At 39.9% G+C, this 13,266-nt stretch overlaps 1 protein-coding gene across 1 annotated transcript in view; it reads right to left on the bottom strand.

The window, feature by feature from the left end:
- The window catches only part of NWD1 (NACHT and WD repeat domain containing 1), a 59,829-nt gene that overhangs the window by 9,917 nt on the left and 36,646 nt on the right, over positions 1-13,266 (bottom strand). Inside the window, 3 exon segments of the mRNA XM_033135544.1 lie at positions 1,605-1,695; positions 6,768-7,040; positions 8,111-8,319. Coding sequence (XP_032991435.1) covers positions 1,605-1,695; positions 6,768-7,040; positions 8,111-8,319 — 573 coding nt within the window.

Here is a 13,266-nt window from a genome sequence, read left to right as displayed (position 1 = left end):
AATCTGAATTTCAGATGAACAATGAAAATTTTTACTAGTATAAGTATATCCCAAATATTGCATGGGATATACTTATACTGAAAACTTCGATTTGTTGTTTATCTGAAAGTTAACAGCACATTCTGTATTTTACCTGGCAACCCTACCCAAGGGGAGCTGCTCACTTGCGTTCCACATATGGGCTGGGTGAATGTTGTGTTGAGAGGACCCCCAGCAGGGAGGCGGGCGAATAAGGACTGCATCTCCTAACCAACAAGTTGGTTCCCAACACTGTGGATGGGGAAACTGTCCAGGCTCCTTCTTCTTATTGGCTGCTGGAAAGAGCCACACTTGGAACCCAACTGTAACACGTTTCTAGGTCACTGAGATCCTCAATGCTTCTGGCCTCAATTCTGATTCTATTTTGTGCCTCTACCCCTGTTTTTCTTTCTTCTTTCGTTCCTAATTCCTGTGCTGCATTTTTACACATACTTAAGCCACATGAAATTCTTTTGGAAACAGGATGGAGGATATATATCAATTCATCATCCATCAGTCAATCTTGGAGGATAAGTTTTTACCTACCAGCCCTGCATTCTCCAGTAGGGTCACCACAAGTCACACATGGCTATTAATGTGGCCAGTCTATATGAGACTATAATGATGGATACGTGCCATTATACATTTGTCCAAACCCATAGAGTGTACAACACCACGAGTGGAACCTAATGTAAACTGCCAATGTGTCAGTGTAGGTTCATTGATTGTAAATATGCAGCATTCTGGTGGGAGATATTGATAGTGGGGGAGGCTACGCATGTGTGGGGTCTATGGGAAATCTCTGTACCTTCTGCTCAATTTGGCTGTGAACCTAAAACTGATCTGAAAAGAAATAGTCCAAAAAAAACCAGGCTGTGGAGCATCTGTTGGTCACCTCCGCTAGGAAGTCTTCCCTGACTGCTTTAGACTAAACAAGGAAACCCTGTCACATGCTCCTGTGGCCCCAATTCTTGTCTTTTTTTGTGCCTACCTACTTGTCCATCTTTCCTGCTAGCAGGGGTTGTGTGGGCTGGCTCACCCCTGAGTGTACCCCATCCTCTCACCCAGCCCCTCTCTATCCCTGTGACTATCCCTTAGAGACAACCATTCCCTTTTCTAAGACAATGAACCAAAAGCCCAGAAAGGTTAGATTTGCCCAGAATAGGGGTTGTTAGCACAGTATAGCCTGGGGGCGAAAACTGGCTGACCACCTATTTTTACATGGCCCGTGAGCTAAGGACAGTTTTTATATTTTTCAATTGTTGAAAAACTCAAAATAAGATTAACTTTTCATGCCACGTGAAAATGATATGAAATTCAAATTTCAGTGTCCATAAAGAAAGTTTTACTGGCACAGTGCCATTCCCACTTGAAATATTGTCTGGGTGGCTTTTGCATTACAAGGGCAGGGTTCAATAATTGTGACAGACCATTGGGCCCGCAAAGCCAAAAATGTGTACTATGTGGCCCTTTGCAGAAAAAGTTTGTTGAGCACTGGGCTAGGACTCCGTCCTCTCCCAAAGCCCCTCTCCAGTTCCCACCACATCCAGAACTTCCTCATCACTCCCCGGTGAGCAAAATGCTACCTGCAGCAAGAAGTGACTCGTCTTCAGAGATGACCAGGAACCCCACAGCTTCTGGAAGCTTCTCCAGCAGGCTGTCTCCTTCAGAGGAAACCTGCACAAAGTCAAAGATGCCCATCAGGCATTTCCATAGGGTTAAGAGTTCAGGGTCAAGAGCTTGGATCTGATGCAGGGCCCTGCCACTTACTAGCAGTGTGATTGTAAGCAAATTCCTTAACCCCTGGGTGCCTCCGTTTCCTCATCTGTTAAATGGGTGATGATACAGGGACCACCTCACAGGGCTATCATGGGTTAAGAAGTGTGTTAGCGTGACTCCCTCACCCACCCTTGCAGGCACATAGTCAGTCCTCCTAAAGTGGCAGGTATTATTACTGTTGATGTAGTTGTAACCAACTAAGGGACCCAGAGAACATTCCTGCATTCGATCTCTGCCCCCAGAAGAGGTCTGGAGATCTCAAATAAAATCAAACCACAGTTTGGAGCCAGAAGAAGGCAGCCTCATTCTCCCCATTCCTGAGTTGCAGAAATGAACCGATTTTGCTCAGATCCAAAAGGAAGATTCATTCATTAATCCTGATTCTCAGCCCCAATCCAGCTACTGAGTTTTGAGCACCTGACCACCAATAGGCCATGTGCCAAAAGCTTTATGTTCATTATCTTGGGTGGGGGGGACATGTGAGCAGTCCAGGAAAGTGAGTCCTCTGCACCAATTCAAGCCAATATTTTAAAAATATTTGTTCAACATTTATTTAGCATGCCCAGGAGAAAGTGAATTTCTTCATGGAAGTAACTGCTATTTTTTTTAACATGATTTTTTAAAAATCTTAAACAAATTAAACAACAATACTGTAAGGTTTTTTTAAAAAGAAATATCTGGTGCATCTGTTCACCTTCCCTATTATTCTTCCTTCCCCCAGAAGGGACTGTTCTCTACGTTTGCTGAGTGTCCATTAGCATACTAGATAAACATTTACAGAAGCATCCTTTGTTGTACAATGCATCACAGATATTGTTCTGCAAGTTTCTTTTTCATTTAATGTGTCCGGGGCAGTGGTTCTCAACTGGGGGGTGATTTTGCCTCCCCAGAGGACAGTGGGCAATGGAGACATTTTTGGTTGTTAATATTGGGGAGATACCTTGTATCTAGTGGGTGGAGGCCAGGGGTGCTGCAACACATACTGGCATGCACAATACAGCCCCCCTCCCCCCCCCACAGCAGAACCCCCACCTTGCCTCAAGTGTCAATAGTGCCAGCAGGGGGGCTAGGTGGGGGATAAGCGTGGCACAGCAGTCAACCTGGATCCTAGAGCCAGACTGCTTGAGTTCAAATCCCATCTGTGACACTCTCCAGCTGTGTGACTTTAGACAAGTAAGTGACCTTACCTCTCTTTGCCTCAGTTTACCCATCTGTAACACAGAGAAAATAGCAGCAGCTACATCTTGGCATTGCTTTGAGGGTTAAATAAGTTAGCAGACATAAAGTGACTAAATAATGCTTAGTACAGTGAACGCTCCCTGAAAATTTGTTGTAATTTCCATGAAAGTACCTCTAGCCCAGGAATTGACACTATCCGTAATGGGCCAGATAGTAAATATTTTAGGCTTTTTAGCCATACAGTCTCAACTTTGCTATTATCACACAAATGCAGCCATAGACAGCATATAAACAAATGGGTGTGGTTGTATGCCAATAAAACTCCATTTATGGACATTGAAATATGGATTCCATAGAATTTTCACGTTGTAAGATATTTAAAAAAATTTTTTTTCAACCACTATAATTAGAAAAACCATTCAGCTTGCAGGCTGCACAAAGCAAACAAACAAAAACAGGCAGCAGGCCATAGTTTGCTGAGCGCTGCTCCAGACTATCTGATTTTTTTATAGCTACATAATCTTCCATAGGATGGAAGTTCCTAAATTCATATAAACACTTTTCTATGGAAGGACATCAGAGATCACGTTAATGTTTTCTTATTACATAGAGTGTTACAGCAAATGCCATCGTCTAAGCTGCTCTCATTTTTAAGTGAGGGGTATATTCTTGAAGATCTCAGATAATCTAAACATGCCAAATTTGAGAGGAGTCTTCCACTAAGATCGAAAAAGGGCAGTAGGTGTTTCTGCCCACCAGGCATTGCTGCTGCTATTGACACGAGTGTAAACATAGTCTACCAATCATGAGATGCTGAAAAAATTTGAAAATGTTTTTGCATTTCCCTCATTTCAAATGTGCTCATAAAATGAGATTGAATACTTTTATAATATTATTTCAAATTTACCTAAGTCAAAGTCACATAAAATGTAGCCACACTGTGTTTACATTCATGTGCACACCTGCAAGTATTTAGGATAGGTTCCTGGAAGCAGAATTGCTGGGTTCAATGGGATTGTGACTTTTTAATCTTGTGAGCCACTGCAAGATTGCTTTCCCCAGAGCTCACCACTTGATATCTCCATGAAGAAGGTAAAATAGTGCCCAAGAAATGGCTTTTCTTTTCATAAAAATACTCACTTTTATGTTCAAAGTAAGAGCTCCATTATATGCACTTTTCTGAACCAGATAAATCTTGGAAGGTGTTTTAACAACATCAACATTTAGATAATAAAATAAAGCTCCCATTCCTGGTATAATCACTCTATGTAGAAATCAATTTCAAAATTTCGGTGAATGACAATGAACAAAGGCAGGTCACAGTCGGTTCTCTGGGCTCAGAGTCAGTGCCTTCATCTGGAGTTGCTCTGTGCAACTGCTCCTAAGAAGTGTGTGTGTGTGTGTGTGTTTATTTCTATTAGAGCAGGATGGGGTCCTTCTTACATTTTTTAAATCCTTGTTGTTAAGTTTCATGTATTTCAATATCAGACGCTTGGTTGATATATGCATGATCTTTATTTCTTGGCTTGCAGGTCTAGTGGTGTTGTGTCTTGAGTTGCACTGGACTTGACTATTTCAGGGTCAGCTTGGGTGAAGAGTGACAGTTGGGTACCACTCAGGAATTTTGGCACAAAGAGACTGCTTTTCCCAGGACCAAATAATTACAGTCTTTGGGTACCTGTTCATTCAGCCTCCTTCCCTTTTCTCTGACTTACATATGACACAAACAGCTTTGAGCTAAGCTTTCTCTCCTAGCTACCTTTTCTGAGGCCCTTCCTTCATTAAGTTTCCACCTGGTATTATATCCCTTCAGCCTTTTTAAGCACCTCTTACAGTGCAGGTTTGTTGGAGACAAATTGTCTCAGCTTTTACTCGCAGGGAAATGCCTTTATGTTGTCTTCAATGTTGAAGGATATTTTCACTGGATGTAGAAGTCTAGGTTGACAGGTTTTGCTTTTTTCTTTCACCAAGTTACAGATCCCATTGTCTTCTGTCCTTGTTGTTTCTGAGAGAAGTCAGCTGCCATTCTTATCATTGTCACCCACTATATGTAATTAGTCTTTTCCTCCAGCTGCTTTTAAGATTTTTTATCTTTAACGTTGGTATTCAGAAGTTTGATTATGATTGCCAAAATGTAGTTTTCTTTCTTTTGACCCTGCTTGAGGGCAGCTGTTGGATCTTTGGGCTGATATCTTACATACATTTTGGGAAATTCTCAACCATTATCTCTTCAAATATTACTTCTGTAGCATTCTCATTCTCTCCTCTACTTCAGAGACTCTAATTGTCCTTTAGACATTTGACATTGTCCCACAAGTCTCAGATACTTTGTTCATTGCCCCTCATTGATTTTTTTCTTTATATTTATGATGGATAATTTCCATTAACTTGTCTTTGATTCATTGATATTTCTCTGCTGTGACTAGTCTGCCGTTAAGCCCATCAGATGAATTCTTCATTTCTGACACTGTGTTTTTCATTTTTAGAATTTCCATTTGGTCTTTTATTCTAGCTTTGGTTTAAAGTTTTTGAAATTCCCCCATCTGTTCACACATGTTATTCACCTTTTCCATTATTTATCGTACATATTTTAAAGTTCTTTGGCTGATCACTTAAACATCTGAGTCATTTGTGTGTCTGCTTCTATTGGTTACTTTTGCTCTTGATTATGGTCCTAATTTGTTCTTGAATATGGTCCCATTTTCTTCCTTGTGGTGTCATAATTTTTGTAATATAATAGATATTGTATGTAAAAGGACAGTAGAGCCTAAAGTAAATAACATTTACCCTGATAAAAGGACACGCTCCTTCTGTTGGGCCTCTAGTGTGGAGGGGTCTGAATCAATCTAATCTATGCATCAGCTCAGTCCGGGCTTGATTGTATTTTTGTTAAATTCACTGACCACAGTCCTAAATGTTTTGAGGGTGGTATCAAGACTTTCCTTCCAGTAGGGCTGGGGTCTGGACACTGGACCCCATTCCTTATACTCCAACCATCAGTTTTCCAAATTACAGGATAGCTCTCTCTATAGCCTGACCAACTTTTCGAGGGTGCTGAAGACTACCTTCCATTTTTGCCTGCTTGTTGGGCCAATTTACATTTTGCCAAGAATCTGGTTTGGGTTGCCCCAGAAGCAGACATTGAGAATAGTATTTGGGTGCAAGTAGTTTATTTGGGAATTGGTCGCAGCAAACACTGGTCAAAAGTAGAAAGTGGAGACTGTGAAGAGAAGGCAGCCAATAAATGTGGCTCGTTAAGGTAGTTACTAACGTGGGCAAATGGAGCTCAGTCTCTCTTGCTTCCATCTTCCACCACACGTGGGCCCTGTGTTAACACTCCTGGGAGCAGACCTCACCCAACCACTAATGGATCTGGTGAATGGTATCCCAGCTCCTAGCTTCTCAGTGGGGACAGCTCTGACACAGTTCTTACACTGTCTCCCAGAGTATCCCCAACTGGACTGAGAGCCAACAATTGCCCACCAGTAGATGTTTTCTGAACTGTGCTGAATTGTAAATCCCTATCGTGTTTCCCCAAAAATAAGACCAGGTCTTATATTAATTTTTGCTCCAAAAGACACATTAGGGCTTATGTTAGGGGATGTCATCCTGAAAAATCATGCTAGGGCTAATTTTCTGGTTAGGTCTTATTTTTGGGGAAACACGGTAGAATTAAGAAACCAAGTGGCATTTATTAAATAAAGGTGAGATGGTTTCTCCCATCTTTCAAGGACATCTGAGCACTTTGGAACTGAGTGAATGTTGGCATCATATTCAATGAAGTTGCTTACCAAAGAGATGGAACCCTTGCTGAACCCAATCACCATCTTTCCTGGTTTCTGGACAGAGACCCCACAGGTAGGTGTTTCTTCTTTGATGCTGGACAAGTGTTGCTTCCCATGCACTTTTCCCGTGGCTGAACTACACAGAGTGACCACGCCATCCTCAGACACGGTCAGCAATGCAGCCCAGGAAGCCAGCACTGCCGTGAACATCCAAGGGTCAGAGGCATCTCCCAGGATATGGAAAACCAGCTCTGCAGTTTCCAGATTCCAAGCACTGATCTAATGGAAGGATGGGATGAAAAAGAAGAGAAAACACAGCGGGAAATCTAGGCTGCATGTTTCCCAGAGCTGAATGCAAGACCTGTTCTTTTTTATAGTTCATGCATTTTATTTTCAACACTCTGACAGTTCCAAAATAAAAGGGGGTAGGGAAGAGGTATCCTGGATTGGATCCTGGAATAGCAAAAGGACGTTTGTGGAAAAACTGATGAAATCCAAATAAAGCCTTGAGTTCAATTGATAGAAATTATCAATATTAATGCCTGAGTTTTGACAAATATAGTTATGTAAGATATTGACATTAGAGAAGGCTGGATCAAGGGCACACAGGGACTCTTTGTAATATCTTTATAACTTTTGCATAAATCTAAAAAGTTTTAAAAAATAGAAAAAAAGTCAGCCATGCCATATGCATCGACATATGTGGCCATTATTAGTAATTATTAGTTAAAGCAGATTTCCTGTTAAACCTCACCAAAAAAAACCCCAAAGTACCTTTTTATCAGCAGTAAGCATGCAAATGTGAAACATTTTCTCATTAATTCTACTTCTGGGGTTTACGTTAAAGAGATACACACAAAGATAAGTGCATAAGGAAAGTTATGTCAGTTATTTGAAAATGCAAAGAACTGGACACAACCTATATGTCCAAAAATAAAGGGTTAGTTAAATAAACTATAGTGGAGCCATGCAATGGAATTTTACGAAGTCACCAAGCATGCTGTTTTTAAGAATGCTTAAGGTTATGGACAAATGAACAAATAGCATTAGAAAACAGCATATAAGGTTTTATATGTGGTTTTATCCCAATTTTGTTTTATACACACACACGTACATACACACCAGATAAAGTAAAATCATGTAAATGTTAAGAGTGGTTATCTTTGGGATTATCTATTATTATTTATTATTTCTTTACTGTTCTTTCCAAACTTTTGCTGATAACAAAGATGACTTCTCTAATCAGTTTTGAAATCAACCAACACTTCTTTCATATTTAAGCCTACATTGCCCAATAAAAATATAATTTAGCCACATGTGACTAAATTTTTATTAGCCACCTTTGTTACCTTTGAACTAGATGCTGAATACACAACCTTCTTTGCTTCGTCCACATAAAGGCTCCCGATCTGAGGTTCAGTGGGATCTTTTGTACCTCCGTCCCAAATGGTGAATTTCACCCGGCCAGAGAGTAAGTTCCACAAACGTAGTGTGCGGTCCTTGGAGGCGGAGATGGCGAGTGTCCCTTTGGCGAACACTTTCAAACACTTCACCTCTCCTGCAGCAGGCCAGGGTCAGGGAGAGTATATTAGCTGGGAACATTTTGACTTTCCAACTACCAAAATGCCTGTTGGCTTGGAAATTCCCTGGTTTACCAAAGAAAAGATAGATGGATTCTAACATATCCAAAGTACAAATAATGGAATGTGGTAAAGCTAAAATGAGGGTGCAACAACTGGTTGGGATTAAATCAACTGCCCAGACATTGCATCTGTAATACACAGGGGGTTATTGAAATTAATGAAAATTCAGCATCATCAGGGAGTTGTAAGAAAAGCAAGGTAAAATTATAGTAGAAGATTGTATAATCTCAGAGAGATATTTTTTAAGCAAAACGTGGAATTTGGAACACATAAAAGGGGGAAATGTATCAAGGAGATTACATAAAAATGGAAAACTTCAGGAGGGTAAAATGTAACTGAAAAGCATATGACAGATTGGGAGAAAATATCTGCAGTATACAACAGATACATGGAGACTCTCCTTAATAAATAAAAAGGTCTTACAAATAAGCAAGGAAAATGTAAGTAACTTACAAATTGGACAAAGACTATAAACAGGAAATGCACAGAACTAATACAGTAGACAATAAGCATTAGAAAATGATGCTCAACCTCACTAGTCATCTCAAAACTGCGAGGTGAAATACCACTACCATTATTCCTCATCATATTGGCAAAAATTGTATAGATTGATTGCTGGAGTGCTGGCAAAGATATAAGAAATCAGTTACTCTCCTACTTGGCTGATGGAAGTTTAAGTTGATATAAATTTGTAAGAAGGTAATTTGATACCATTTATTAAAAGTTAAAATGTACTATCTCTTGGTTTTGATAACACACTACAATTATGTAAGACGTTGCCACTCAGGAAAGGTGAATAAGGGTGCATGGGAACTCTCTGTACTATCTTAGCAACTTTTTGTTAGTCTATATAATTATTTCAAAATAAAAAGCTAAGAAAAAGAATAAAGGAAAAGCGTGCATTTGATTCAGAAATCCCACTTCTAGGAATGTTTTTCACAGAAATAATAGCATAGGTGTGTGAAGATTCACAAGAACTTTAATTGCAGTATTAGTAATATAAAAAGAAAATCGCACACAACCTGCTATCTATGAAAAGGGGGTTGATTAAATAATACGTCACACCCATATAAAAAATATTATGCAGGCATTAAAAATAAGTTGGATGTATATATTCAATGACTTAACCATGATAATCATTATTAATTATTATAATAGCTACTACTTACTGAGTACTTTCTATGTACCAAGAATAGTTGTAAGTGGTTTACATGCATTAAACTCCTTTAATTCTCATAATGACTGTAAAATATGATTATTATCCCATTATACAGATGTGGAAACTGAGGCTCAGCAGAATACAGTAACTTATCCTAAGCCACATGGTTAATAAGTATTGGAGCCAGGATTTGAGCCCGGAACCCAAGTTCTCAACCACTACAAAATATTGTTACAATATATTGTGACAAAAGCAAGTTGCAGCCCAGTATACAAAATAGCATGATCTGATTTTTCACAAAAACTCAAAGTACATGAGCCTATACAGGGCTGTACTGGCATAAGACTAGAGAAAATTTGCTATTGGCATATAACAAATTGTGAACATTGATCACACCCATGGGGGAGATTGACGGGGGGAGAATAAAGGAAGTGAGTTTTCACTTCTACGTAATTCAAATGCCAACAGGATAGCGGACGGTTTATATTTGTTGCAATTTAGACATTTTCAAGCCAAATTTATATAAATAGTAATACTTTACAATATATCCCCATACAGAGAACATTATATTACTGTTAAAATGAATTACAGATATACATACAATATAGAACGAGGTAAAGTATGTGATGTTAACTGAAAAAAAGAACAGGTTGCAAAAGCCTATCTGACTATATAACCATATACATGCCACACCATGTATTACGTGCCACACCATGACATTTTGGTCAACGACAGACTGCATATGTCATGGTGAGTATTTATTACCTTGTGTTAATATAACTGATTTAACTGCAAGTTTCTATAATGTAATGTTTAATAATGGCTGCATTTGACAACTGCCGCATAAGATTATAATGGAGCTGATAAATTCCTATTGCCTAGTGACATTGTAGCCATTTTAACGCAATGCGTTGCTCATGTGTGTGTGATGATGCTGGTGTAAACAAACCTACTGGGCTGCCAGTTGTATAAAAATAAAGCACTGTGTTATAATTGCCTACAGTATTCACTACAGTAACCTGCTATACAGGCTAGTAGCCTAGGAGCAATAGGCTATTCCACATAGCCTCGGTTTATAGTGGGCTAGACCACCTAGGTTTGGGTTAGAGCACCTAATGATGTTTGCACAAGGATGAAATGGCCTAATGATGCATTTCTCACAACAGATCCCTGTTGTTAAGCAGCTCATGGCTGTATGAAACCAAACACCCCCTGGGGGAAGAAGGGATTAGAACAACAGCATGCTGGGAAATGTTTAACAACTAGTTCTGCAAGGGGATGGGAAAAACCCTGAGCTGTGGTGTTTGCCCATTTCCATGGTGTAAATACTCCCACTGTGGCTGATTTCAAGCCACTAAAAGGATGCCATTGAATGTGGAGTTGGGAAGAGATCCCAGTAGCACATCATTCCCACCTCGCGGATACAGTAGCCAAGAACATAGGTAATAGTTGAGCGTGGTAAAGCAAGTAGAAAGTGATGAGTTTTGAGTATTTATTACCGTGTGTTAATATAATGCATTTAGCTGTAAGTTTCTATAATGTAATATTTAATAATGGCTGTATTTGACAATCGCCTCACAGCCTTCCTGAAATCTTCACAATTGGCTCTCACAAGCCAGCATGAACCACCTCCAGCTCGCTGCCATGTGACAGGAGACTTTCACTTGCCAGATTGTGTCTATAATGCTTCCAGTTTTCCGTAAATTCATTACTGAGTTTTTCTGATAACAAATAATATGAGTTTGATGACTTAAAAAAATAAATCGAAGTCACCATTGGTAAACGGTCTTGAACTGATAGCTCACATACACACAAATACAAATATCGAATAGACCTATAGGAAAATAGCCATCCTAGTGGTAACAAAAGGAATGGAATCTTATTTGACAGACACTCCGTCGGTACCCACTCCACTCCCACCCCTCAGGAAAAAAAGAGTAAAATGAAAATATCCAATGCTGGGAGCTTTGGGGTTGGGGAGTGTATTATTGTGCTGGAAACAGCCTATTTGGAAAGCAGTAAGATGACACTTGTCAAAACCCAAAGAAATGTTCATACATTCCAAGTCAAGAGTCCCACTCACTGGCAATATTCGACAGAATGAAAAAAATATTGATAAGAGATGCATCCCAGTATTATCCATAATAGCAGACAATTAGAAATAGCCTAAATATAAAACTTTAAAAACAAGTTAAAAAACACTCTGGAACATGATCTGTTGAGAAGGATGAAATATTTTTGCTGCATTTAAACATTATAAACATGAAGATTCGATGGATCATAGCAGCATTACTCATAACAGCCCCAAATTGGAAACACTGTACATTTCCTTCCACCAATAAATGGATAAACAAGCTGGTCCTTCCACACAATGGACTATGACTCAGCAATGCAATGGAACAAACTATCGATACACCCAGCAATAGCAATACAGATGTATCCTTAGACACATCACACTGAGTGAAAGAAGCCAGATGCAAAAGATCAGAGTGTACAATTCCATTGATATAAAATGTCCAGAAAGCAAATCTATAGGCTCAGAAAGTTACATCAGTGGTTGCCTGGGGCTGGGGGTGGAGAGGAGATGGATTGTGAAGGGCAGGAGGGATGATGGAAAGTTCCAGGATTGTGGAGATGGTTGCACAACTCAGTCAATGTACTCAAAATCATTGAATTGTACATTTAAAACAGGTGAGTTGTGTGGTATGTAAATTCCTCCTCAATAAAGTTGTTTTTCAAAGAGTCAATGGAAACAAAAGAATGTTTGTGGCAAAATGTTCAGAAAAATATATAAACAGTGTACATACTTAGATTGCAACAATACAGTATTTTTAACATCTTTGTTGAGATATAATTTACAGACATAAAATTCACCCATTTGATGCACAATGGTACAATTCACTGGCTTTTGTATATTCACAGAGTTGTGTAACCATCACCACAGGCTAAGTTTAGATTATTTTCATAACCTCAAAGCTATCATTCTCTCTCCTTCTCTCCTTATCATTTTGGCTATTAAAGTGTCTAATTCAGTGAGTCTAGTACATTCACAATGTTGTGCAACCATCACCTCTATCTGATTCCAGAACGTTTCCATCACTCCGAAAAGATACCCTGTCCCCATGAGCAGTCACTCTCCATCTCCCCTCCCCCAGCCCCTGACAACCGCTAATCTGCTTTCTGTCTCTGTGGATTTGCTTGTTCCGGACATGTCATACACATGGAATCATACACCATGTGGGCTTCTGTATCTGGCTTCTTTCATTTGATAAAATGTCCAAGCTCCCGCCTTATGGCCTTTGCTGTTCTGTAAATGCACCAGCCTCTGCCCCCTCCGAGGGCCTTTGCACTAGTTGTTTCCCACGCCTGGATGCTCTTCCCACCCGCTGCCCTTTGCACACCTCTTCCTTCACACGCTTTGCATCTTGGCTGAAATGTCCCCGCTCAGAGGAAGGCCTTCTCTGAGGCCCTAAGTGGTCACTTTAATGATTGTAGCTCACAACACCCTGTTGTCTTCATCACACTTATCACAGTTTGTACCTGATCATCTTCCCAATTACACGAGTTGAGTCTCACTCGGGCCAGAATTAGGGTGAGGCCAGTGAGGCACCTCTCTTTAGGCGCAAAATGTAAGGAGGCACCAAATCACCGAGTTTCCCTTCTGACTCTGGTTCCAATGTGGCTTGGCCCAGCACGATTGCTG

Source organism: Rhinolophus ferrumequinum, chromosome 18, assembly GCF_004115265.2.
Source record: "Rhinolophus ferrumequinum isolate MPI-CBG mRhiFer1 chromosome 18, mRhiFer1_v1.p, whole genome shotgun sequence".
NCBI classification, from domain to species: domain Eukaryota; kingdom Metazoa; phylum Chordata; class Mammalia; order Chiroptera; family Rhinolophidae; genus Rhinolophus; species Rhinolophus ferrumequinum.
Note: the sequence above shows the minus strand (reverse complement) of the source record. Positions and strands in the feature narration are given on the sequence as shown.